Source organism: Mus pahari, chromosome 18, assembly GCF_900095145.1.
Source record: "Mus pahari chromosome 18, PAHARI_EIJ_v1.1, whole genome shotgun sequence".
NCBI classification, from domain to species: Eukaryota; Metazoa; Chordata; class Mammalia; order Rodentia; family Muridae; genus Mus; species Mus pahari.
The window spans coordinates 1,805,534-1,831,091 of record NC_034607.1 but is presented as its reverse complement, the minus strand read 5'-3'; the positions used below and the strand labels follow the sequence as shown (position 1 = coordinate 1,831,091).

General features: G+C 53.9%; 4 protein-coding genes across 6 annotated transcripts; all 4 read right to left on the bottom strand.

The window, feature by feature from the left end:
* Nucleotides 1–101: 101 nt before the first annotated feature.
* Nucleotides 102–9,400, bottom strand: Tapbp (TAP binding protein). Of its 2 annotated transcripts, none has more exons than XM_021217802.2 (8): nt 9,063–9,400; nt 8,753–8,923; nt 8,294–8,554; nt 3,616–4,014; nt 3,057–3,398; nt 2,892–2,981; nt 2,732–2,808; nt 102–1,273 (listed from the first exon to the last, which is right to left on the bottom strand). In XM_021217802.2, the coding sequence occupies exons 1-8, from the start codon at nt 9,097–9,099 to the stop codon at nt 1,262–1,264; spliced, it is 1,389 nt and encodes a 462-aa protein (XP_021073461.1). In that variant the 5' UTR covers nt 9,100–9,400; the 3' UTR covers nt 102–1,261. The 2 variants fall into 2 exon arrangements, with proteins under 2 accessions (XP_021073461.1, XP_021073460.1); XM_021217801.1 differs by having other exon boundaries at nt 150–1,273; nt 2,732–2,811.
* Nucleotides 9,401–9,463: 63 nt separating this feature from the next.
* On the bottom strand, nt 9,464–12,609 carry Zbtb22 (zinc finger and BTB domain containing 22). Its single transcript, XM_021217800.1, has 2 exons — nt 12,520–12,609; nt 9,464–11,972 (listed from the first exon to the last, which is right to left on the bottom strand). Exon 2 carries the CDS (start codon nt 11,904–11,906, stop codon nt 9,990–9,992), a length of 1,917 nt encoding a protein of 638 aa, XP_021073459.1. The 5' UTR covers nt 11,907–11,972; nt 12,520–12,609; the 3' UTR covers nt 9,464–9,989.
* Nucleotides 12,610–13,180: 571 nt separating this feature from the next.
* Daxx (death domain associated protein) lies at nt 13,181–19,326 on the bottom strand. Of its 2 annotated transcripts, none has more exons than XM_021217753.1 (8): nt 19,173–19,326; nt 18,108–18,330; nt 16,667–17,498; nt 16,367–16,578; nt 15,914–16,133; nt 15,244–15,700; nt 14,911–15,130; nt 13,181–13,423 (listed from the first exon to the last, which is right to left on the bottom strand). In XM_021217753.1, the coding sequence occupies exons 2-8, from the start codon at nt 18,312–18,314 to the stop codon at nt 13,364–13,366; spliced, it is 2,208 nt and encodes a 735-aa protein (XP_021073412.1). In that variant the 5' UTR covers nt 18,315–18,330; nt 19,173–19,326; the 3' UTR covers nt 13,181–13,363. The 2 variants fall into 2 exon arrangements, with proteins under 2 accessions (XP_021073412.1, XP_029387395.1); XM_029531535.1 differs by having other exon boundaries at nt 19,278–19,319.
* A 2,051-nt stretch (nt 19,327–21,377) lies between these two features.
* Nucleotides 21,378–25,236, bottom strand: LOC110335363 (small integral membrane protein 40-like). The gene is made up of 3 exons (XM_029531411.1): nt 24,614–25,236; nt 22,271–22,665; nt 21,378–21,735 (listed from the first exon to the last, which is right to left on the bottom strand). Exon 2 carries the CDS (start codon nt 22,552–22,554, stop codon nt 22,309–22,311), a length of 246 nt encoding a protein of 81 aa, XP_029387271.1. The 5' UTR covers nt 22,555–22,665; nt 24,614–25,236; the 3' UTR covers nt 21,378–21,735; nt 22,271–22,308.
* Nucleotides 25,237–25,558: the final 322 nt, after the last annotated feature.

Genomic DNA, 25,558 nt, shown 5'->3' with positions numbered 1-25,558 from the left:
CGGCTCTCACGGTGCGCCGGGGCGCGCGGTTCCCTCGGTGGCGGTGTCGTCTCCCCGGGCGCGGTTAGGCCGGGTGAGGGCGAGGCGAGGGCCGGAGGCGACCGAGAGCTTGGCTCTGCTTGGAGACAGGAGAATGAGAGGCCCGCATGGAAACTCGACAAGACTTTATTGGCTCACGAGGACCGGCGGACTGGCGAGGACGGCCCGCACGGGGGACACTCGTGAGGGGCCGGGGCCGGAGGTGGCGAAGGTGGACCAGGCAAAGGAGACGCTGTGGTAGGAATGGAGGGCTGGAGAGGCGGGCTTTAGTCCGCGAGGGAGACACATGGCCCCTTCGTCTCTGGACCCCTGCTGTGGGCTGTGCCGAGGTCCCTAGAGCCTTAAGAGGCTCTGAAGACCTTTCGTCGTGATCCCCGGCCAGTGGTTCTCAACCTTAATGAATATTAACGCAGCTCAAGTTGTAAAATTATCTTCGTTGCTACTTCGTAACCGCCTTTGCTGCTGTTGTGAATCCTAATGTAGACGTCTGGTATTTCCGATGGACTGAACGGGGGTCGTGACTACAGGTTAGGAACCCGCCTCTCTAGCGCATACAGTGGTTCTTCTCTGCCCTGGGCCTCTGTGCATGTGTGTTCGTATATTTAGTTCTCTCAACAAAGGCCCGCCCAGTAACCCCGACTGACCTGAAACTCCCTATTTGTAGATCAGGCTGGCATGGAAATCCCAGAGATCCACTGCCTTTGCCGCCCGACTGTGGGCATCAAATGAGTGTGACGCTAAGCCTCGCTTTTTTGTCATCTTAAAAGTTTAGTTCGATTCCAGTAACAAAAAACGCGCTGGGCTTCTTGGTCATTTTAAAGATGTATTGGAAACAAACTTTTTGAGAACCACTGCCTTGGAACGTTAAGAATGCTAGATTTGCCTTTTAAAAAAAAAAAAAAAAAGGCCTCTAGGCATAGTGTCCAGTGTCCTCTGTCATTCCAGAGGCAGAGAGTCAGGTGGATCTCTGGGACCTCAAGGCCAGCCCCTGGTTGCCTTGGTGACAGTCCAGGACAGCCAACCAAGACTACATAGAAAGACCTTGTCTAAAAACAAGAACAAAACAATAAAGATTAAAACAAACAAAAAAACCTTTTTTTAAAAAAAAAAATCTAAGCTATTCAATGGAGGAGAAGAGAGGAGAGGGCTGTTGTTCTGGGGCGGGAGCTCCTGCAGTCATTTGGGCCAGAGATGAGGGTGGCTTCCACAGACAAGAACTTCTTTACTGTGACTTCTGCAAGAGAAGAAACAAGTGGGGGATTTGAAGTGTTGGGAGGGAAGTGAGTTTCTCCCGGCTTGGGAGCAGGCTGGGGCTGGCATTTCCCACCTGCCAGACACGGTCACGGAGTGTCCTCGCTCCTGAGCCTTCTAGAAGAGCCAGTGGGTCAGCTGAGACGCCAAGCAACCCCAACCCTGGGCTGTGCTCTGAGCTTTGAAGACCTTGTGTTGTCTACATGTTTACATTGCCTGGACTTGTGGGCAGCACAGTGGCCTCCCAGGCCACTCCCTTTCACACTTCAGGAGCCTTTCCCTCCATACAGCCTCTTTGCTGCCTATTGTCATGCTTTGATGGTACCCCATTTTACCCTGTAATAAATTCTGATTGTCTTCTGCACTTTAAAACCGTATGCTGGGAGACACTCAGCAGGCAGAATCAATCACTGGTTTGAGTTTGATCCAGGATCCTACAAGGTTGTAGGAGAAAACTGGTCCCCAGAGTTGCCCTCTGACATCCAACCTTATGTGTGGTGACACTCCACACACATTCATACGCACACAGGGAAACCTCTAAGAGGAAGACAGATGGGCTAGTGGGGTGGCCCTGGGGGGTAAAGGTACTTGCCGTTCTGAGTGTGATCCCCAAGACCCACAGGGTAGACGGAGAAAACCAAGTCCCACAAATTGTTTTTTGACCCCCACATGTCTGCTGTGGTATACACAGTCCCACACAAATAAATGCAACTTCTAAAAATGATAGAGGTCTAATAACTGACGACACTCAGTTAATCCTTGCACCCAGAGGAGGAAGAGGTTTAAGTTATCCTCAGAAAGCTGGTAGTGGTTGTGCATGCCCTTAATCCTAAGAAAGAGGCAAGCCGACCTGTAGTCCGAGGCCAGCCTGGTCTACAAAGTGAGTTCCAGGACAGCCAGGGCTACACAGAGAAACCCTGTCTCGAAAAGCCACGGCAGGAGGGGGAGTGTCATCCTCAATTATGTAGCAAGCTTGAAGGCAGCCTGAGCCACATGAGACCTGTATCAACAGAAACTTAGTAAAATGTGTGGTTAATTTCTGCCTGTTTCATTTAACTCCTCTCTCCCCCATGAGCCAGGGCTTCTGTGTGGCAGCCTAGAACTCAAGATTCTGCACAGGCCTCAAGTGTTAGGAGGCCTGGCCTGGTCTGGAAGCACTGCCAACACACCTGGCTTTTGCCTTTTTTTTTTTTTTTTTTTTTTTAATGTAGCTACAAATTCTTTCAATTTATGTGTGTGACAGAAACACCTGCATGATTTTTAAAAATCACTACTCCTAGGGAAACGGATCCAGGTCGGAAAGTCTGAGGTGAGCTACGCTAAGGAAGGGGAAGGACTCAGACCAGGTGTGTGTGAAGTGGACACCCGCCACTGCAGCCACCGTGCCTCCCTGGAATAACCAGCAGGAGGCGGCAAAGCCCCAGAAATGGAGCCCTGTTACCTTTGAGTTCCTGGCAATGGTCAGGCTGGCAGCTGTGGCCTTCTCCTTTGAGACTTCAGGAATGGTCCGGTAGGCAGCTACTGAGGAAGACAGAGGGTGAGATGTGGGCATGCCTGACGAAGGAAGGGGTGTGTCCTGTGGGGGCAGGCCTCACACCTACCCAGCCAGCCTAGCGCCTTGAGGAGTCCCAGAAGGAGAAAAGCAGACAGGAACAGGCCGATGCTGTCCTCGATGGAGGGCCCCGAGAAGCCTGGCAACGGAAGCGGTGCACATGAGTGGTGTTTCCTGAGGCCCACCCTGGTTCAGAGGTTCCCCAGGCGATTACCTGCCACCTCCAGGGTGACGTCAGCACTGCGACCCGATGCTGGCAGGCTAGAGTGGTGCACCCGACAGACATAACGAACTCCATGTTGCTTGGCAGTGACTGGCGGGAGCTGCAGGTGCCCAGACTGGCTGACAGAGCCATCAGAATGGTGGCGGACAGTGGAGAGCCACGTCTTCCCCTCAGCCTTTCTAGAACTTCCTCCTGGGCCACCTCTGAGCTCCCACTTGACCTCCAGACCCTCCGCAGGGAAGAAGTGGGATGCAAGACAGAGCAGTTCTGGGGGTGCCTCTCCTGGGGCAGCCCACACAACGGGTGCTGGTGTTAGAGACACTCTGGGGGGCTCTGAAGAAAGAATAGGGAAGGTAACTGAGGGAATCCACGTCCCTCCCTCAGCTGGTCCTGTGGCTTCCTAACACTGCAGGGGGTGCCCTGTCTCCCAGGAGAACTTCACAACAACACACACACACACACACACACACCCGTTGAAGCGTTCAGATGCCGAGGACTCCCAACTATCTTCAGTACCATCCCTCCCCCTGCCGTGGTGTCCCCGACTCACTGTGCACTGTCAGCTCCAGGGAGACCTGTCCTTGCAGGTAGGGCAGGTGTACAGTAGCCAGGTAGACGCCCTCCTGAGAAGGCTTCACAGCTGGAAGCCAGAAGGTCCCGTTGCCAGTCCACGGGCCCCAGGGCTCATCATCATCCCAAGCTACAAATGCCGTAGCCTTTTCCTGGGCTGGTGGCATTCTCTCGGCGAGCCCAGGGGTGGCAGCCAGCAGCAGGTGACCCTTTCCCCTGTGCTGGCGTCGCCACTCCAGCCCAAAGGGAGGAGGGCCTGCGTCCAGAGAGGAAGAACCTTCCAGGGTGGAGGGTGCGTAGGCGAAGCGCAGATCCAGCACTGCATCCTTTCCCAGAGGGATGCGAGGGGCGGGGTTATGGGTGAGGACGGTCAGCACCACTGGGAGTGTGTGGGGAGAGTGGAAAGAAAAGGAAAGGAAAAGCAAAGGTTACCCACGCTTCAGAGACACATCCATTTACAATACCATAGGGGTAAATCACGGTGATGGGTTCACAGCCCTGGAGATTCTGTGCAGAACACATACACTGCCAACCACAATTCTCAGATCCTATAGATGAACCGGATCTAAGGGCACAATAACATTTCAGTGTGTGTGTGTGTTTCACCTACATGTAGGTGTGCAGTACCAAAGGAGGCCAGCAGGGGGCACTGGATCCCTGGAATTAGAGTTACAGGTGGCTATGAGCCATCACATAGGCACTAGGACCACAACTATCTCAGCCAATGCTGGAAACTGCTGGGCCATCTCTGTACCACCACAAACACACACACACTTTTCTCTCTCTCTCTTTTTTGGAGATAAGACTCACTTTGGCCCAAGGTATCTTGGAAACTCACTCTGCATGCTAGGCCAGTCTGGAGCTCAATAGATAAGAGATTATCGTACCTCAGCCTCCATTCTTTCTTTCCTTTGTGTGCGGGGGGGGAGGGGGAGTTTTGGGAGGCAAATACGGCAAATACCACTGCTGTGCTAAGGCTGACCCTAAGGCCTCATGCACGGTAGCAAGCACTCCACTCCATCCCTGAGGAACAGTCTGAGCACAGCTGTCTCTTGGCCCTCCCGACCCTGCCTCTCCAGTGCCAGCACTACAGGCCTGACTGTCACTCACACACAGCAGCCCAGGGCCTACCACTGAGCTACACCTCAGCCCCACCCCCCAATCTCCACAGTAGAAATGGAAGCTGGACGTAGTGGCTCACATTGGTAACACTAGCACATGGGAGACTCTGGTGGGAAGCCTGCCTGAGACCCAGGCTCAAAAGCAAACCAAAGTGAGCCCCAGGCAGTCACAAGAAGAACGGAACCTACCCCCGGGGAAGCTGGGAGGTAGGTCTCTTAAAAAAACACACGTAACATGCTTTCCTTTTAATCCCAGGTGTGGAACAAGGGCGGCTTCAGATTTGCCTCCTGCTCTAGCAGAGGCGTGGCTTTGCCAGCTGTGATTGGGTGACGCTTGGGATTCTGGGAACTTTTCAGAGGGTAGATAAATGCCAAAGCCCCCCAAGAGGAGGGGTGGGTGGCTGTTGGCCATTCAGGGGGTTGGTTGCAGTTTGTTAGTCATGCTCAAAGAAGCAACAAAAACCAGAAGTTCGATTCAGATCTCTCTCTCTCATCCTTCCTTCTCTCCTATCTATGATAGGGAGTGAAACCCAGGGGATGAAGGGTGGAAACGAAGAACCCACAAAGTAACAAAGACTGAGCTACTAAGTTTGTGGTGAAGGTTATGCCATTTAATACCTCTGGCTAACTAATCTTGTTCCAGTCCTAGCTTTGGCTAATAAAAACCTCTATAGGGGCTGGAGAGGTGGCTCAGTGGCTAAGAGCACTGGCTGCTCTTCCAGAGGTCCTGAGTTAAATTCCCAGCAACCACATGGTGGCTCACAACCAGCTGTGATGGGATCTGATGCCCTCTTCTGGTGTGTCTGAAGACAGTGACAGTGTGCCCACATACATAAAATATAACAAATAATTCTTTTTTTAAAAAAATTCTCGGGGGCTGGAGAGATGGCTCAGCGGTTAAGAGCACTGACTGCTCTTCTGAAGGTCCAGAGTTCAAATCCCAGCAACCACATGGTGGCTTACAACCATCTGTAATGAGATCTGACGCCCTCTTCTGGTGTGTCTAAAGACAGCTACAGTGAACTTACATATAATAAATAAATAAATCTTTAAAAAAAAAAATTCTCTAGCCAGGCAGTGGTAGTGCAGGCCTTTAATTCCAGCACTTAAATAAATAAATAAAGCTACAGTATAATTACATATAATAAATAAGAAAGAAAGAAGACTAACCAAGATGATTCCCTACCCTAGTGTTCTGTGAAAACACAGTATCCAGGTGAGGCAGCCTAAGCCTGCTGCAGCAGCTTCTGCAGGTGAGGGAGGAGAGTCCTCAACTGACTTATCTGAGCTGCACAGGGAGGGCAAGGGAACCTGCTTAGGAGCTGACCCTGTGTCTCAACCCAAGGCTGAAGGGGGCTGGGGCTGAGGTCCCCTGGGGGCAGTTGGGGGAAGGTGCCAGCAACAAATAAACCACTTCCATTGTTCTATTTTTGTAAGATTTTAACTGATTTCTTTTAGGTGCCCTGGTGGTTTGCCTGTGTGTATGTCTGAGGGTGCCAGCTCCCCTGAGACTGGAGTTACTACAGCGGTGAGCTGCCATGTGGGTGCTGTGACCCTCTGGGCCATCAGCCAGTCCTCTTAACTGATGTGCCATCTACCCAACCCCCTCCCCCCATTTTCATGATTTTCTAATCAAGCAGAAGTGACCTGGAAGTGATCTGATGGGGAAGACAGGACATAGTAACTTGATTTCACCCCAAGTCTATGCGAAGTAGTCTTCTGAGAGTCAGCCCTGGCCCAGAGCACTCTAGGGGCTCAGATGAGGGCCTAGAGAGGTGACTCATCACTGTAAACCACAGACTGCACTTCCAAGGACCCAAGGTGGGTTCCCATGCCAAATGGCTCACAAGCAGCCCTAACCCAGCCCCAGAGGATCCAACAAGCTCTTTTGGATTCCCTGGGCAGCTGCACTCACATGCATGCATACACACACACACACACACACACACACACACACAAAACTATGCTCTGCAAATAACTAATACAGTCACTGAGCCACACAATCCTGCCCTGCAGAAGCCACATGGGATTGCCTACGACAAAGCTGAGAAGCACAGTGAGTCTACATCTGATCACTCGTCACCGAGCCACCCCGTACACTGTGATTCCGAAGCCCAAGCTTTCAGTAGGTTCTTTGCCAGTTATCTGGAGGTTGATATGGGGACCTTGGGGTCCTAACTTTTTCTTAGTGCTAATAACATTTATTGGGCCGGTCAGTGGTGGCACGCGCCTGTAATCCCAGCACTTGGGAGGCAGAGGAAGGCGGATTTCTGAGTTTGAGGCCAGCCTGGTCTACAGAGTGAATTCCAGGTCAGCCAGGACTATACAGAGAAACCCTATCTTGAAAAACCAAAAAAAAACAAAAAACCCATTTATTGGACCAGGGCATAGCTGCACAGGGCCTGGCTTCAATGCCACAAATAAAAGTAGCTGGAAAGATAGATCCTACTTCTTACAGTTGGAAAAAACAGACCCACAGGACAAAGGGTGGCCACCACCATCCCACATGAAGACCAGCAGTGTGAGGGCTGGTGGTTCTCTCGAGAGAACTCCTGTCCCCACAATGGGCCTGGCACAGGGTGGAGCTAAGAGCAGAGGTGTCAGTGGAGCCCAGAGTTTCAGACCGTCCCCATTTGGAGATTTCAAATGATGAAGGCAAAGGACTGAGGAGTTCGGTAAGTATTTGCATAAAAGCACCAGAAATGGGGAAAGCCAATGACGATTCTATCTACCTGTTAGGTGGTGTCCAGAGAGAAAAGTAAACGCTGGAGGGCATTCGAGACAGATCTACCCTATTTCTGGGTGTCCACCCATGGAATGCCCCTTGCCCTGTCCAGCACAGCAAAGTGGTGGGCCTCTGGGAACTCAAGTGGCACTGCACCTGTGCAGAAGCCACCGTTCTGCCCACTAGAGGCCACTGCTGAGGGACTTAAGACCGTGGCCGAGAGCCTTGGGAAGAGGCTCCTTGCTAGTCTGATTGTCGCTAGGCAATAGTGCTTTGAAAAGACTCAAAGTAAGCCGGGCGTGGTGGCGCACGCCTTTAATCCCAGCAATCGGGAGGCAGAGGCAGGTGGATTTCTGAGTTGGAGACCAGAGCCTGGTCTACAGAGTGAGTTCCAGGACAGCCAGGACTACACAGAGAAACCCTGTCTTGAAAAACCAAAACAAAGAAAAAGAAAAAACTCAAAGTGTGATTTTCGAAAGCTAGAATGGGTGCAGAAAAAAAATTCGGGTTTCGAGACTTCAAACCTTATGAATTTATCAAACTCCAGTATCTGGAAACCGACACCACGACCGCCTCCCCAACAACCCCTCTGCAAAGCCCCGCCCCCAAACCACAGTAGGTTTCAATTTTACTCTCAGCCTACAATGAAGGGTGAGTATAAAGTCTAACCAACTCCCTTCCCTTAACAAAAGAATATATACTGATCCCCAGTTGAAGAAATGACCCATTCAAACCTCTTGGCGAGTCGCCGAAGTGGCCCATCTAGATCCTTAAAAACTACCCATCCATCTCCCGCTCCTCTAGGTGGCTACCTGTTGCCATGGTGATGAAGACAGGCTCCCGCTGAGGCTCCGGCTGCAGTCGCAGCAGGCTGGAGAGGCTGAAGACTTTGCTGGATACACTGACCAGCAGCCAATCCCCGTCCAGGGCCCGCGGGCAGTTCTGCTGCGGACTCAGACTTCTAGCCCACTTCGCCGAGGCGGGGAACGGGATGAAGCGGCTCATCTCGCAGTGTGGGGCGGAGGCGCCTGCGGGGTACCGCCTGAAGGCAGCCAGGAGCATTCCCGCCGGGTCTACGGAACGGAAAAGGGTTTAACGATAGCCCGGTCCGGAAACGTGCTGACTACACACAGGCCGGAAGGCACAAACTAGCAAAGTAGTGAGCGACTTAGAGAGCATCCAAACTTATTTACAAAAGGGAAAACTGAGGCCCAGCGTCCCTGCGTGAGTTAAGAGGAGGCGACAGATGCAGATGAGTCCCGAAGACTCACCATCCACCTTGAAATACAGCTTCGGGTCAAGATCTGGCCGGGGCGGCGGTCCTCTGGGTCCATGGCGCAGTAGCAATGTGGCAGGTTTCTTAGACAGGCCACCTCCACCTGCATCCTCCACGAACCAGCACTCGATCGTCTCTGGTCCAGCCGAGACGACGGTCGCCAGGCCTGTGGAGAGGGGCTCCGGTGACCAGGCGGCCACAGGGTGTCCGGCGACCGGCCCGCCCCTTCAGACCCGCGATGGGCCCTCCTCCCTCTCCTTCCCAGTGTGTCTTTTCCTAAACAAGAAGAAATAGGGTCTGCTCACCCAGTGCCACAGCGACGAGCAGGAGCAGAGGCTTCATGGTGCTGCGATCTCTCCTACCAAGGCTCTTCCTCCCCCTTTCACTTTCATTTTCCCTCAAAGGCCAGGGTGAGGAACTGGAAATTCCCGGATCTGGTCAGGTGAGGGCGTGACTACGCGTTGGAGAAACGCCCACCCACAAAGGCCAAATAGAGTTGCCGAAACCCTGTCTCTGGCTCTCCAGCCACTCCTCGCCCTGCACCCACCCCCTTGGCTCACCCGACAGCACCAACTTTGAGCCCTTTATCAGCCTAGACTCCGCCCTCCCGCTGTGCCCTCTAGGCGCCACCTCCCTTAAAACCACACTCCCGCGTTCCCAGACCTATGCCAGGTCCCAGCAAACAGAGGGGTGTTAGGAAGCCAAGTGAAGTGACCAATAAATATTTTAATCACCGTTAAAAATTAAGACCTATACTACGCGGCTCCCACCTTGTCTCCACCCACTTTCATGACAACCCAATTTGGGATCCCCATGGCAAGGGTGGGGTAGTACAGAAATAAGGGGCGTGTCCTTCAAGAGGAGAAAGGACAATCGTTAAGACTCAAAGGCCTTGTCCCACAACACAAACACAGACTTCAGGCACAAACTAGCACAACCTGACGGTCGGCCCTGCGACTGACTCCAGGATGCTCAAAAGGTCCCATTTCCATTTCCCCACCGTGTTGGCACTACTCCGTGAAGGTGGGGCTCTGGTGTGGTCAGGGGGGAAGAAACACGGCTTAGTTGTGGAGATATCGAGGAAGAGGCTGAGGAATGGAACAGACTAGCGCCGGTGTAACCCATGCCCTTCTCTAGAATATATACAAGTCCACAGAGGTAAGGGAAGACTGTTTGGTGGGGAAACCCCGGGAGCCATTGCTCTTAGACTAAGCTCCCCAATTGCCTGCTCTTCAGTGTGCTGCCCCTCCACCCCCACTGAAATCCATCTCCACTTTGTGCACGCTGGGTGGGGACCAGACACGCCTATGGGACGGGGGCGTGGCTGAATTTGCCTCATCGCCACTGCCCCCACCCACTGCGGAAGACTCTCTCTTGGGTTGCAATGCTGGCCCAGAAGGTGTCCCGGGTCCGGGTCCAGGACCCTGTCCGGATCCGACCCCACCCACGCCCATCCGGTGCCGGCGTTCACAGTGTCCCCGGTGACGCATGAAACTGTCCCGCCACATGAACTTCTTGGCGCAGACACTGCATTCGTAGGGCTTGAGGCCCGTGTGCGTCTTCATGTGCTCGGTCAGGTGGTGTTTCATCTTGAACTTTTTGTTGCACACGGGGCAGTCAAAGGGTCGCAGGTTGAGATGCATATTCACGTGCCGGTCCCGCATGCTCTTATGTGAGAAAGCCTTCCCACAGTGGCACAGAAAGATCTTATTCCCGTCGCTGTTGCCTGTCCCTCCAGGGGCCCCACCAGAGCCACTTGGTATGCCCAGCCCCACAGCGGAGGTGCCCCCGAGGGTCACTGCCCCGTGCTCAGCTGTGTTCCCTGGTGGCTGGCCTGGAGCCTGTGAAGAGGAGGATGGGAAAACCAAGATCTGGTTGCCCGGCACATCCAGTGGAAGGAGGGGTCGTGGAGGGTGGGTGAGGGCATAGGAGGAAGGGGTGGGTCCTCCGGGGTCATCAAGCCCTGCCCCAGCGCCCCCACCCTCATAGGGGCCAAAGTCATTGGAGGATTCACAGAAGTTGACCTGCTCCTCCCCCTTGTCTGCAGGCTCCGTCAAGGTCCGAACGTCACTGATACTGAGGGTAGCCTCGGGCTCTCCCCCTGCAGGAACCCCAGAGCCGCCCCCCAGTTCTTCATCCTCATCATCCTCACAAGTCAACACCAGATCTTCCTCCTCTTCCTCATCCTCTAGATCGGGGTCTTGGTGGACCAGGGAGGCTGGTGCAGGGCAATTTCTAGCTCGCTTCACATACACCCAGTGTTTCTGTGGCACTGCACTGGCAGGCATGCAGTTAGACCTCCGGAGCCCAGCCCCGGGGGCCACGGCCCCTCTCCCATCCCCACCGTCATCGCATAGCTCATCGGCCTCCAGCAGCAACTTCCCGGAGGTGGTACCCGCACTGCCAACCACAGGGACCGGGAACACGGGGCCACCGTCCCGACGGTTCCCACTACCCGCTGCTGAGGCCACAAATGCATCCTGGGAGGTAGAGGAGAAATCAGTCGACTCCCGGGGGCTGAAGTAGTTGCTACTGCTGGGAGACTGATTCTCACTGGCCCGGCTGGAGGTGTGGGAACGGACAGAGCCTATGGTGGCAGGGGCGACAGTGCCCCCACTCCCTGATGGGACACTGGCACAAGGGGCAGAGACAGAGGGGGCTGCAGCAGTAGTGACAGTGGCCGTAGTGGCTGAGGATCGACCCTCCCGAAGGAGTTCAGTGCACTTATCCACAATGTGCCACATCTGGAGGACCGACCCCACTGTGAGGAAGTTGACAATGTCCGCAGCAGCCATGCTGAGGCGGCCCGTGTACGCCGAGGCCAGGACAGTCTCAAAGGCGCCTGGGTCCATGACGCTTGGCAGGGAGATGGAAGTCATGCCTTTCAGCAGGACCTGGTCGTGGAAGTAAGGAGAGGAGGCAGCCAAGACGGCCCTGTGAGCGCGGAACTCCCGTCCCTGCACGCGGATGGACACATCGCAGAGCTGGCCCTGGAGCCGCTGCTGGTTGAGGGACTCCAGGAGGGCACTGGTCACCTCAGGGAAGGACACGTGTACCACTGCAGCTGCCGGCAGAGGCAGTGGCGGTGGAGCCAGTGACAGAGGCAGTGGGAGTGTGGCCCCACTGGGTGACAGAGCAGACGGCTCCATGCTGTGGAAGGAGATACCCCCCCAGCCACAGGAACAAAGGAAAGAAGAGGGCGGCCGGGGGGGTCTCTAGGGGAAAAAAAAAAAAGAATAAACAGCATTTTGAAAGCATCACTGATTTTAAACCATCACAGCATTAAAAAATGAAAAATAAAAAGAGCAGTGAGATCGGTACACTGTCAACCCCATGGTACAGATGGGGCGACTGAGGCTCGCTATTAAGTAAGACATCAAGTACACCAATCAAACAGCACCAAACCGCAGCGCCAGCGAGGAAAGTATTCCAAGTTTGGTACGGCCACTCCTGCGCCAGGAAAGAGGGGCTCTCGGGGAAGGGGCGTCACTCTCAAAAGGACGCCCCTCCTCGGTGTTGCGGACCGATTTTCTTGGGGTGAAGGGGTGTCCTCCACAGTTCTCAAGCTCCTCCCCCTAGAGCCCCCAGTTGATCCCCGACCCCGCCCCTTCAGGACCCTCCAGGGCTCCGCCCCCTGGGTCCCCGACCCCGCCTCGTGTTTGCCCCCGCCCCCCGAACCCCGCCCCCCAGTCCTCCCCAATCGCGCCCTCGGACTGCTCCCCGGCCTGAGGGGGGCCCCCAGCCCCGCGCGCCCCCGCTTACCTGGCCGCGCGCCCCCGGGCCCCCCCTCACTCGGCGACCAGAGCCGCAGCCCCAGCCCCTCCCGCCGCCATCTTGTGCCGACTCCCTCCGCCCTCCGCCTCCACTCCGCCTCCCGGACCTGCGACCTTAAAGGCGCAGGCCAGCACCCCTCCAGTGCCGCTGGGCAAAATTCGACCGACACCGACACTTTTCCTTTAAAGAACCGGCGCTTCATTCCGCCTTAAAGGTACCAGGTCCCGTCAGCGGCTGAGGACTCGGGAATCGGTTTGGCCGAAGCCGTCGTTCCCCTTTAATCCGACAAGCCTACCTTTTCCCATTGACCAGTGCCGGCTTCCGCTCCCCAGGCTCCACCCCGAGCTCTGGACGTTGGCTTGCTCGCGGGATCTAACAGCCCTTTCCCCAGGCTCGGAGAACCCCAAGCCCCGCCCCCAGGTCTGGATTGGCCGAATCACCTTGAGGCAGCCCCTGATTGGCCTTTTCACTCAAACCGCTCAAAATGAGAAAGGAAAGCGGCTTAAGAAGGCTTCCGAAGCACTTATCTTTCCAAGTGCCTAGGGAAGAAGGCTCAAGGAAGGGTTAAGGGTGAGGACGCCCTAAAAAGAGGGCCAGGGGAAAAAGGGCAGATGCAGGTGATAGCTGTCACAGGAGAAAAGACAAAGAATACAATAAAAAGAAATTCATTGTTTATTAATGTGTCTGTGTAAAACTTAAAACATTTTTATTTATTTTTGTCAAAAGAAACACCATCAAAAAGGGAGGAGCTCTGTCCATCTTTTGCTCCATCATCTTCCAACAGCCATACAAAACCTTCTGGATGCAGGGAGCACAGGGAGCACGGGGACTGCTAATCAGAGTCTGAGAGCACGATGATCTCCTCCGGGTCGCACTGTGTGGCCACACTCGTCTGCAGACAAGTCAGAGAAAGAAGGCTGAGAAGGGCATGGCGGCTCACGCCTTTAGTCCGAGCACTCAAGAGGCAGAGGTGGGCTGATATCCCAGTTTGGGGCCAGCCTGGTCTACTACATACAGAGTTCTAGGGCAGTCAGGGCTACATAGAAAGACCCTGTCTCAGAAACAAAACAGAGCCGGATGGAAGGCTGGGAGATGGCTCAGCCACTAAGCACGCAGCTGCTCTGCAGATCTGTGTGTTGTATCTAGTCTCGCATGGCAGCTCACTGCCTTTTCCGTGACTCCAGATCTATAGGATCAGACGCCCTCTTCTGGCCTCCATGAGCACCAGACACAAATGTAGCACATAGATATACATGCCAAATCTTTGGTTTTTGTTTTACATGGTCTCACTATGTAACCTTGACTGTCCTGGAACTCACTGAGTAGACTAGACGGTGGCCTTGAAGTTAGACATGTATGCCTCTGCCTCCTGGGTGATGGGGTTAAACCTAAACACACACACACACAAGGCCAGTCTTTGAGACTTTGTGGGTTCTTTTTCCTCCCCTTTATCCGCCCCACTAGATAGAAAAGAAAGGAGAGACAGGAGAGACAGAATCTCTAATTCTAATGTCTCTCCTCCTGTTTGTTCTCTGAGCAAGAGTACTAACAAACCACAACCAAGCCCTGTACTCCCACCACCCATGCTTCCTAGGGGAAGCCGAGGAGGAGGCCTGGGAGGCTCTACCATTTATATGCTCTCCTGAAAAGTTCCCAGAATTCCAAACATCACATCACACTACCAAAGCAACTGTCTGTAGCTGGCAAAGCCACACCTCTAGAGCTCGATCGAGGCCAGTCAGCTGCAGTCAGTTGGAAGCAGTCCCACACTCCACACCCGGGATTAAAATGAAAACCGGGGCTGGTGAGATGGCTCAGTGGGTAAGAGCACCCGACTGCTCTTCCAAAGGTCCAGAGTTCAAATCCCAGCAACCACATGATGGCTCATAACCATCTGTAATGAGATCTGATGCCCTCTTCTGGAGTGTCTGTAGACAGCTACAGTGTACTTACATATAATAAATAAATCTTTATAAATAAATAAATAAATAAATAAATAAATAAAATGAAAACCTATTTCACTGGTTTGTTTGTTTGTTTGTTTTTTGAGACAGGGTTTCTCTGCGTAGCCCTGGCTGTCCTGGAACTCACTCTGTAGACCAGGCTGGGCTCGAACTCAGAAATCCGCCTGCCTCTGCCTCCCAGGATCAAAGGCATGAGTCACCACCACTCAGCTCTGAATTTTTATAAAGAAGCCAAAATTCCAAAACTGTCACTACACATGCACGCATGCACACGCACGCACACGCATGCACACACACGCACGCACTCTCAGGCAGGCAGGCAGGCGGGTGGGGAAATCAGAGGAGCAGGAGGTGCAATGCCCACAGAGAGGGAAAGGGTGAGAATCAAGTGCCAGGGGACACTGCCCCAACTCACCTTATAAATACACTGCCGGAGAGACTGGGCCTGGGGCGCCTGGAGAAGCAGGGATGGAGAAGAGCTGCACAGGGAGCTGGTCACCAGTTCACGGCTGGGAGAGTCCACCCTTGTGGAGGAATCAGCAACAGAAGCCACAGAGGCCAAGGGGGGAGACGGCATAGGCAGGACACTTGGGGTCCACCCACTGTCCTGCTGTGCCATCGTTTTTTTTATATAGCTGAGGACAGAAGAGAAATGACAGAAAGGGCCTGAAGCAGCAGGGAGACGTACATCGGGCTCCCTTCAGAGAGCCCTGCCTCCTTGCCTGCCTTTCTCCTTGCCCACTATTACCTGTTTCCTAACAGTCCAGAGCCCAGTTGCTTCTTTTCCTTCCGAAATCTCTTGCTCGGGGGACTGGCATCTCTCCAAGTGTGAGAAGAGACACGCCCATTGAAGGATGTAGAGGTAACCACAGCTGCCCCGTTTTCCGAGATGGTGGGGAGGGAATCCTCTTCTGACTTTTTCCTGGAAGAGGAAACGTCTCTTTCCTCAGGCAAAGCTTCCATCTCCAGCTCAGCAAGCTGGGACACAGGGCTCTCGTCTCCCAGGAGCGGCTCGAGGAGCTGCTCTCCGCTGCTCTCTGCGTCGGTGCTGGGAGGGTCCAGGGATGCCCCTGGCGGGGATGCTGGGGTCTCTGTCAGTCCCCTCGTTTGCTGCCCCTCGGGGGGCCTGAGCCCTTCTATGGGCTCTGAGTTCCTTCTAGGGAAAATGTCCAAAGGCAATGTGGGACTCTCATTTCCTTCATTATCTGGAAAAGAAAGGGGAGGGGTGGATAAGGAACAGGGATAAAGGGGGCTGTGCAAAGGACATAGGAGGAGGAGGAGGAGGAGGAGGAGGAGGAGGAGGAGGAGGGAAGGAAGGAAGGAAGGAAGGAAAGGCTCAACAAGGAACTCATGTCCGACAGAGCAGAACTAACACCACAAGGATGCTCCCCATAGGGAAGCTCTGTTTACACATATACCTCCTCCTTCCTCTTCTTCATCACCCCCCTGATCGTCCTGCAACTGTTCTAAATCCTCATCTTCATCTTCACTAGCCTCTTCCTCCTCCTCTTCCTCCTCCTCCTCATCATCATCACTTTCCTCGTCATCTTCGTCGTCGTCGTCCTCCTCGTCGTCGTCGTCATCCGTCTCAGCTTTGGAGGTAGTAGGGCACTCCTGAGATGCCACACTGCTAGGACCCTGGGGGAAAGAGGAATCTCTCTTAAGGAATCCCCGTGCCCCAGAGCTTTTTGGTTGGTAGGAGGAGGACTCGACTCTGGGAGCTCACTACAGAGAGGCAAGCACGTGACCAATGTTCTCCCCCCCCACCCCCCCCACCCCCGCTTCCATACACTGCTCCAGGAGTCACCCTGGAGTCCCGGGTGGCAGTGCAGGGTAGAGACAAGATCTGACAGGCATTAACCCTTCCATACCTCACCAGATTCCGAGGAGGCTTTGGGGGGGTCTGAAGGTTGGGGGGCGGTGCCTAAGAGCCGGGCCCGTCTCTTCTGTCTCTCACCCTCCTCGGTCTTGTCTTGCATCATTGCATACTTGGAGATGACCTCATCCAGACGGTTCATGGCCAAGGTACGATTTTCCCGAAGGCGGCGAGCCAATGTGGGATCAGACAGTGCGGGGTCAATGCCTGTGTGGGAAAACAGGGTCAGCGCACCCAGTACCAATCCTACAAGGGACTAGAGATGCCTCCATTCAACCTGAAGGGAGTGTCCTACCTGGCCTATAGTCATCTGTGAGGTGACAGCCAAAGTTATAGATGAGATCCAAGTGGCGCCGCTCCTGTAACCTGACACCCACGTCCCGGAAGGCATCCTGAGCCAGGACCTGAAGCTGCTGTCTGGGAAGGCCCAGGCTGTGCCGGGTCGCCGCCTTCTCCACAGCTCTCAGAACATCTCCATAGTCGGGGAAGGTGTCCGGCCCCGGCTTGTTGATGAGCCGTTCAATGCGCCTGTTGACCTCTGGGTATCGGGTGCCTCGGTAGGGAATGCGCTGCTCTATGACCCGCCCCGTCAGAGAAGAGCAGTCCTTCAACTCACACAACCGCCTGAAGAGGCGGATCAACTTCCTCTTCAAGCGGGCCTCCTGCAAATATGAGGAGTCTGGGTCATCCAGTTCTGACAGGTCCAACTCCTTTTCCTGCAGCCGCCGGATCTCTGCTACGTACAATGCCAGCAGCTGCTCCAGGCGCTGGATCTGCCTCCGGGAACCGCGACTCCTTGGGGCCTCAGAGGTGGTGCTTTCGGTGTTTGTAAGGTCAGAGGGGGGATCTGTGGGAGGGTTAGCGCCGGGCGCTTCACTGGCCGTCGAGGCTGCAGGAGCTAAGTTCAACTTCTTCTTGATGGAGTGAGCTTTAAGAACAGTGCAGAGCTCGTTAATGTAGACATAGAGCTTGGCGGGCCGCTTCCGAGACCGAGCCAGAACTCTGGAGAGGATGTTGCAGAACTCTGCAGAGGCCAGAAACACAGACTGGGCACGCTGCTGCTGTTTGTGGAGGAACGGAACCACCTCAGGGTGGTCTGATGTCTGCGTCTTACACAGTTCAAGGAACTACGGGGTTCAAGGGAAGGGACGGGGGTGTGGGGGGGGAAATATGGAATCAGTGAGGAAGCCAGAAACAACCAATCACATACCCCTTTCCCTGGCATTGGCCCTAGCACATCATAGTGGGTCACATCTTTTTCTTGTTTGTTTTTTGAGACAGGTTTCTTTGTGTAGCCCTGGCTGTCCTGGAACTCACTCTGTAGACCAGGCTGGTCTCCAACTCAGAAATCTGCCTGCCTCTGCTTCCCAGGTGCTGAGATTAAAGGCGTGTGTCACCACTGCCCGGCTTTTTTTTTTTTTAATTATTAAAGATTTATTCGATATGAGTACACTGTAGCTGTCTTCAGACACACCAGAAGAGGGCATCGGATCCCATTCAGATGGTTGTGAGCCATGCCACCATATAGTTGCTGGGAATTGAACTCAGAACCGCTGGATGAACAGCCAATGTTGCTCTTAACCCTGAGCCATCTCTCCCACCCAGTGGTTCACATTTTTAATCCCAGCTGTCAAGAGGCTGATGCAAATAAGACCTCTGTGAGTTCAAGACCAGCGTGGACCACAAGGGGTGACCCTTTTATCTCAAAAGCAAAAGGAGCCTTCCCTAAAGCTTACCTCTTCAAAGAGCTTCTCGTTATCCAACCTGTAGCACTTCCTACTACCCGAGTTACTGCTCCCTCCATCCGTGCGGGGCTCGGAGGGACCAGAGGCTTCTGGTCCTGTTGAGACAGGATTGGAGGGTAGGTTGGAGGGCCCTGGCTGAGCAGCCGCTTCATCTTCATCGTCATCATCAAGTACAATGATGCTGTCATCGGTGGCCATGGGGGATCAAATCCCCCTGAGGGAGAAAGTATTGGAAAGGTCAGAATTCTGGAAGGGGCAGGGCAGGGAGCCTCGCAAGAGCCCCTCCTGCTTGGTCCCACCCCGTCGGGGTTTCAGAATAGCTTAGTCCTTCCCAAGCAGTCTTCAACGCGTCTTCAACAACGATCAGTTCCGAGCAGCTCTGGGGGAAAGCCTCCGGATCACCCACAACTCCAGCCCCTCCCACCCCAGTGCATTTCCTGTCTTTCGGTTGCGTTTTCCCACACTCGGTCAGCTGCTACGTTTTCTCCTTATTCCCAATCCAATGGGGGGTAAGGTCCCACCCACGCTGCTCTCCGAGTTTTGCTGTCTGCAGGAACCAACACCCTGTCCACGCCACCTGGTGCGGTTGCCCATCGCTCGCCCTCCTCTCCGACTTCTCCCCAACTCCAACTCGTGGACTCCGAGGTGAAAGGGTTTCCCTCCCTCCGCTGTCCTCTCCGCTCCTACAGTCATCTGCGTGTTCCACTTCCTCCGACCGGGACTTTAGGCTGGAGATTTTTCACCTCCAGTCCCCTCCCTCTCCCCGCACCCTGGTTTTCCCCCCCGGCTCTCTGCGACGGTAACCGACGGCGAGCCCACCACTCGCCATTCCTCCGGTCTGGGCATCTAGCCCCAGGCGGGGGTCAGCCTCCGGCCTCAGCTTCCCGCCAAGGCACCCTCTCGGCGTTCAGGCCTAGGCCGCCACACTCGCCTTCGGGGCTAGCACGGTGGCATACAAGCTCGCCCCTGAGCCCCGTCGGGCAGGCCCTGCCGATCCGTCGCCTTGGCCACGCCGGCGCCGCCACCCCCCGCTCCGCGCACGACCCGGCCCCCCACCTCAGAAACGGTCTCTCGAGGCTCCCCTGAGCGCGGATCGCAAATCCTCGCATAGTTCCCTCCGCCTTCCTCTCCCCCACCCCCACCTCAGGCCCCACAACGGACCGGAAGACGCAGAGCTTCCGCCTGCAGCGCCTGAGGGCGGCCATGTTGCTGTACGGAACCCAGGCCGCGTGGAGCCGGAAGTGACGCTCGGCTCGCCCACCGAGGCCACCGCTCCGGGGGCTCGGACGCTCGACGGGGCGGGGCGGAGGACCAGGAAGATGGGGCGCGCCACGTTGGCGTACGGCACCGGCCTGCTCGGCCGCGAGGCGTGGAGCTCTTCGCACCGGGAGCTCGCCGAAGCCACTCGGCCAATCAGAAACTTCCTGCCTCGGACCTGCCCCCCGACCCCGAGCCGTCCGGTGGAGTCGCCTCGGGAAGACCGGTCCCTCCGTCCTAGGAGGGGAAGGCATCTCCAGCAGGTACCTAAGGAGCTGGCGTCTCTATGGCTGTGCAGGGCTCCAGGGAACGAAATAAAAGATCTGCTCTTCCTGCCCTGGGTTGGTGTAAGCCTTGCACCGCCTTCTCTGCTCTCCCTCGGGCCCCGAGTTCCACCGCCTGGCTACCTACGCTTGCCCTTCCCTTCCTTCGAAAGGCGGCGTGCACCTCCTGGTTATCCAGCCCGGCCTCCTGGGTCAGGTGCACACGCACACACACGCGCGCACTCACACGCACGCATACAAATGAGCACAGCACGCTGCTGGAGTGAGCTATTATTATTATTGTCGTCGGCGACCCGCAGCTCAGTCTGCACCGCTGACGTTAGGACCGAGCCCCCCGGTGCGAACCGGGGGGGGGGGGAGACGCCTGTTTCTCCGAGGGTCGCCTTGACGGGTACAGAAGACAGTGCTTCACCGCCGGGCATTGCAGGGCGGGAGGCGGAGCGCGGGATAACCCGGCGCGGGCCTGGGGAGAAGCCCTGCAAGCTGCCGCTGGGAGCGCTGGGAGGAGAGGCTCGTGAAATCCCGCGGGGTGTCTCCTCCAGGAGAGCTGCGGAGACAAGAGGGGGAAACCACTGTGATGCCAGCCTGGCCCTGGGTGGGGAGACGAGGTCGGCAGGTGTCCTGATGAGGAAGCCTGAGACGTCAACACCCATTGCGGGGAGACCTCGGCTCTGCAGCCTTCCTTCCTCGGTGGTGTGCATCTTGCCAATTTGCAGGACCAAGAAAGAAACCCAGCTGCTCTCAGAGGACCCGAACTTCAAATTTAAACCGACCTCCTCGCTTTGCGTCTCGCCTTCTGGGCTTACAGCATTTGAATGGGAGCGGAGGTGGGGTGGGGTGGGGTAGAGGGTAGTTCTCCAATGGCTGACCGGACTCTAAGAGATAATGATTTAATTTTCATATCCTTGGGTTTCTCAAAATGGGTTTCCCTGAAATGAAGGTTCCCCGTCTTTTCACAATTATTTATATTGTGATTTACGTGTGTGCCCGGGTAAATCTCTACACGACATGAGTGCAGGTGCCTGCGAAGGCCTTTAAGAGCACTTGTTGCTCACAACCAACTGTAACCCCAGTTCCAGGAAATCCAGTAGGCTTGTGTGTGGTGAACATACGTGCATCCAGACATCATCCATACATGTAAAGTAAATGTATGGTTAAAGTTAATCGTTATAAAAACTGACCACAAGCTGAGGGACCATGGAAGAAGGGAGCGGGTGTAGACAGAAGTTAGGAGGTGAAAGTTGGATTCGAGTTCTGTGAAAAGGCCAGCTTGTGGCACTGACCAACTCACAGAGGCCAAGGTTACCTGATATTAAGATTCCATCAGAAATGAGGAAGGGGGCTCATGAGAATCCCCACCCATCTCTAAAGAGCTATTGACAAATAATTGTTGGGGAGGCTTTTTCTGCCACTGGTAAATCCAGGGAGCCAGTGTGGGGACTTTGAAATCTATAACTGATACTGGTGACACGCTCAGAGGCACCCCAGGCACACTGCCGAGCCTTATGTCCCTTTTCCAGAGGCAAGGGAAACAAATCCCTTCTGTAGACAGGAACCTGTTTCACAAGTTCCTGGGGGGAATTCTGGCCTTTATCTAACTGCCAGGGACCCTTCTAGAGTCCAGCTTGAGGTGGGCCAGGACCTATGCACGGCCTAACGTGTCCTAGATGTGTTGCTCCTGGATAGATACTTGAAGAAATTTAAGTCAGAACACCATGTGCACATCCGTGTTTATTGCTGTAGCTATCACAATAGCCAAAAGAATGGAAGCAGCCAACTAGCCCGTAAAACAGACAAAGTGTGGTACAGACATACAGTGGAGTTGTACAGCCAGGAAGAAAACTTAAACCATGATACTTGCAGGAAAACAAAAGGAAATAAAATACACTCTTACAGGCTGGAGAGATGGCTCAGCAGTTAAGAGCACTGACTGCTGTTCCGGAGGTCCTGAGTTCAAATCCCAGCAACCACTTAGTGGCTCACAACCATCCATGATGAGATCTGATGCCCTCTTCTGGGGTGTCTGAAGACAGCGACAGTGTACATACATACAGTAATAAATCTTTGAGTGAGCTGGGCTGGAGAGAGAAGAAAAAATGTCTGAAAATAGCTACAGTGCACTTTAAATAAATCTTGAAAAGTACATTCTTAAGCAAAATAAGCTATTCAAAAGGAAAAATTATTCCTTGTATTCTCTTATGTGGGTTCTGAAATTACATTTATATAATGTATAAAAGGGTAGGTGTGTAACCGGGCGTAGTGGCGCACGCCTTTGATACCAGCACTTGGGAGGCAGAGGCAGGCGAATTTCTGAGTTTGAGGCCAGCCTGGTCTACAGAGTGAGTTCCAGGACAGCCAGGACTACACAGAGAAACCCTGTCTCGAAAAACAAAAACAAAAAAAATTAGGTGTGTGTGTGTTCCCAGTATCCACTTCAGGTGACTTACAACCTTCTATAACCCCAGCCCCTAGGGATCCAACACCCTCTAGCTTCCCCGGGCACCCGAACTCATGTGCATGTACCCACAAACAGAAACGCAGATAAAGATAATCTCAGAGTGTTGGCCTTAACTATGTCTCCCACCCCAACCTGGCTAACATCTCCTTTCTCACCTCAGTAGCAAGGACAGGTTGTCGGTGGGTGAAGATGCTCAGAGTTCCAGAGTTGACTCCCCCTCAGGGGTCCTCAGGAGCCAGTCCCGAAACTTGGCCCATGGCAGGGGCCACAGCAGTTTGTAAGCGGCCTCCAGCGTCAGCAGTGTCAGGAACAGGACCAAGAAGGCGAGGAAGATCTTGTCCAAAGCGCGCCGCACGGGCCCCCGAGGAGGAATGGGTCCCTGGGCAAAGGCTAGGAACACGTCCCCCTCCTCCACGCCGCCCTCTTCCTCTTCCACCATTTTCAAGCAGTCAGACAGCTGGCTAGCTCAGCCAGGGGATGGAAGCCTGGCTCAGCATCGATGGGATTAAAGGGTGAGGGTGTGACAATCCCGTAGCTGCTGGATTTGACCCTAATTCAAGAACCCAGGTAGGAAGGAGAGAAAGGCTTTTGAGTTTGGGGGCAATTTTTATTTCTCTCTAAGTTTCATGACTCTGAGCGTGTTAACTCCTTCTCCCTTGACCCGGACTCCCGGGATGGGTCGGGTATCAGACTTTACCCCATGAGCTGTCTTAGTGGCCCAGGACACTGACATGAAAGGTCAGGCCGGATATCCACCTTTAACACACGTAACTCAGCTTTGGGAACAGACGACCCACCCGTTATAGAGACCTTCATTGGAATGGGCAGGCATTCCTGGCCTCAGGATCAGTTTGGGGCCTCTCCTGTAACAACAGGTCCGGGTGGGGTGGGGCTTCTAACCCCTGGGAAAGAAGGGGGAAGCACCATTTAGCCCAAGCAGGCCAGTTCCCTCAGGTCAGATTTCTGCGGGTGGTCTTCAGACTGGGAGACCGTTCTACCTAGCCAGGCTGAGTGGCTCATGCCTGAATTCCCAACATGCAGGATGCTGAGGCAGGAGAATCAGAGTCACTGAGTGGTGTGCTGTATTTATTTTTTTTAATTAATTTATTTATTTATTTAGGTTTTTGAGACAGGGTTTCTCTGTATAGCCCTGGCTGTCCTGGAACTCACTCTGTAGACCAGACTGGCCTTGAACCCAGAAATCCACTCGCCTCTGCCTCCCAAGTGCTGGGATTAAAGGCGCATGCCACCACTGCCCAGCGAGTAGTGTGTTTTATAAAAAGATGATGAGAAAAAGAATATGTGGGCTGGAGAGATGGCTCAGCGGTTAAGAGCACTGTCTGCTCTTCTCAAGGTCCTGAGTTCAAATTCTAACAACCACATGGTGGCTCACAACCATCTGTAATGAGATCTGGCACCCTCTTCTGGAATGTCTGAAGACAGCTATAGTGTACTTACATATAATAAATAAATAAATCTTAAAAAAAAAAAAAAAAGACTATGTTTGGTTGAAGTACGGTAACTGTGGGGGGAAGGGGGTGCCTCTGTGGGCCCATACTTCCCCCCTGAGGGACCAGCCATACAATAGACAGTATAGTATAGAATAGAGTTTATTCAGGGCATGGGGAGGGGAGTTGAGAGAGTAGAGACAGAGAAAGGGGTGGGTGGTTGGAGGAATAGAGGCTGGCCATGAGCATGTGGAGGGGGAAGGGGAGGAAAATAGAGGGAGGGGGAAGGGGGAACGCGAGGCCAAAGCAAGAGTAAGAGAGAGGGGAGGGGGCAAGCAGCCCTTTTATAGTGAGTCAGGCCTACCTGGCTGTTGCCAGGTAACTGTGAGGCGGAGCCTAAACCAAATGCCAACACTGAAAACCTGAATCTGGCTACATGGGTGAGACGGTGTCTCAAAATAAAGCAAGAGCAAACTAAATAAGTGAAAACCCCAAAACCAAGCAAACAAACCCCCAAGCTTCTGGTTCTGTGGTGTCAGCAGGGGGCAATTTTAATTGGACTGCGTACGCCTTCGATGTTCACAAGAAGAGCTGTGATTGGTCAGATGCTGAGTGGCGTCTGTTGGGCCACCGAAAGAGGAGGGAACTTCTAAACAGGCACTTGGGAAGCTTGTCCTTGGGGTACATGAGTCACAGGCGACTGTAATTATGGGGGCGGGGGAGGGGATGGGGAGGTATGGCATCAGGAGGGTGGCCACCAGAGACACCAAGGGCTTCAAGCATTAAAGGGCTCAGTATTTCAGTCTTGTGCCCAACTCTGGGGAACCAGGGTAGGTTTGAGGCAAAACAGAAAGGAGAGTTATGGGGACGAGGGAAAGGAAAGATGTCCCTGTGTCTGCAGTCTGGTCAGAGCCTCTCAGCTAAGCAAGATCTCCATTCTCCCTTAGTTTTTGGGACAACCTCCTGAAATCTCTGGATACTAGTGGCTCTGCCTCACTTTACCATATTGTAACCCAATCCAGGGTGCCCAAAGACACCCTGTAAACTTACCTGTTAACCTGAAGGCAAGGTGTCCCCCACGGAAGGGCGAACCTGGTCTTTGCTACTTTGTGGGTTCTTTTTCCTACCCTTTGGTTTCACCCCCTAACACTAGATAAGAGAGAAAGGATAGAGGAGAAAAAGGAATTAGGAAAATCCTAATTTCTTTCCTTTTGTTGCTAACGAACGGAAAACAACTTCCCCAAATGACAACCGCCTAATAACCCTCCACACCCCCACGGGCTCTCGCATCTATACACCCTCTGAAAAGTCTCCAGAATTCCAAATGCCACACAATCACAGACACTGTCTGCAGCTGTCACAACCACGCCTCTGCTAGAGCCTGAGGTAAATCATTGTCAGCTGCTGCGGACAGTCTGAAGCAGCCCCAGACCCCACAACTGGGATTAAAATGGAAAAAAACATTCCTTTTTCTCTTTGTGGAATTTTATTTTTATTTTATGTGCATGGTGTTTTACCTACATGTCTGTCTGTGTGAGACCATCGGACCCCATGGAACTGGAGTTACAGGAAGTTATGAGCTGCCATATGGGTGCTGAGAATAGAGCCCAGGGCCTCTGGAAGAGCAGCCAGTGCCCTTAACTGCTGAGCCACCTCTCCAGCCCTGAATTCACCTGCCTCTGCCTCCCAAATGCTGGGATTAAAGGCATGCACCACCACACCCGGCCTGAATTTACACTCTTATAATATTTCTGCGTTGGGTTTTTTTGTTTGTTTTTTTAAGAAACCAAAATTCCAGAATTCTCACTCCAGTGGGACCCACCATTAAGTGCACTTCTAGGGAGAAAGAGTCAGGTGGATCTCCGAATTCAAGGCCAGCCTGGTCTACATAGAGAGCCCCAGGCCAAGAATGGAGAAGCAGAGTTCACAGGAGCCCCGGGTCTAACAGTGTTGCACAGAGACAAACAGGATGGGGGGCAGGGGGGGGGGAAGAGG

Coding starts and splice junctions, on each gene's coding strand:
- Tapbp (XM_021217801.1), bottom strand. CDS start 9,099: ATGAAGCCTCTGCTCCTGCTCGTCGCTGTGGCACTGG. Junction 4,015..8,293: donor CTTCATCACCATGGCAACAG/GTAGCCACCTAG, acceptor ACACACTCCCAG/TGGTGCTGACCGTCCTCACC. Junction 3,399..3,615: donor CCTGGAGCTGACAGTGCACA/GTGAGTCGGGGA, acceptor TTCTTTCTTCAG/AGCCCCCCAGAGTGTCTCTA.
- Zbtb22 (XM_021217800.1), bottom strand. CDS start 11,906: ATGGAGCCGTCTGCTCTGTCACCCAGTGGGGCCACACTCCCACTGCCT.
- Daxx (XM_021217753.1), bottom strand. CDS start 18,314: ATGGCCACCGATGACAGCATCATTGTACTTGATGATGACGATGAAGAT. Junction 16,579..16,666: donor CACAGATGACTATAGGCCAG/GTAGGACACTCC, acceptor TTTCCCACACAG/GCATTGACCCCGCACTGTCT. Junction 16,134..16,366: donor CCTCCTCGGAATCTGGTGAG/GTATGGAAGGGT, acceptor TCTTTCCCCCAG/GGTCCTAGCAGTGTGGCATC.
- LOC110335363 (XM_029531411.1), bottom strand. CDS start 22,554: ATGGTGGAAGAGGAAGAGGGCGGCGTGGAGGAGGGGGACGTGTTCCTA.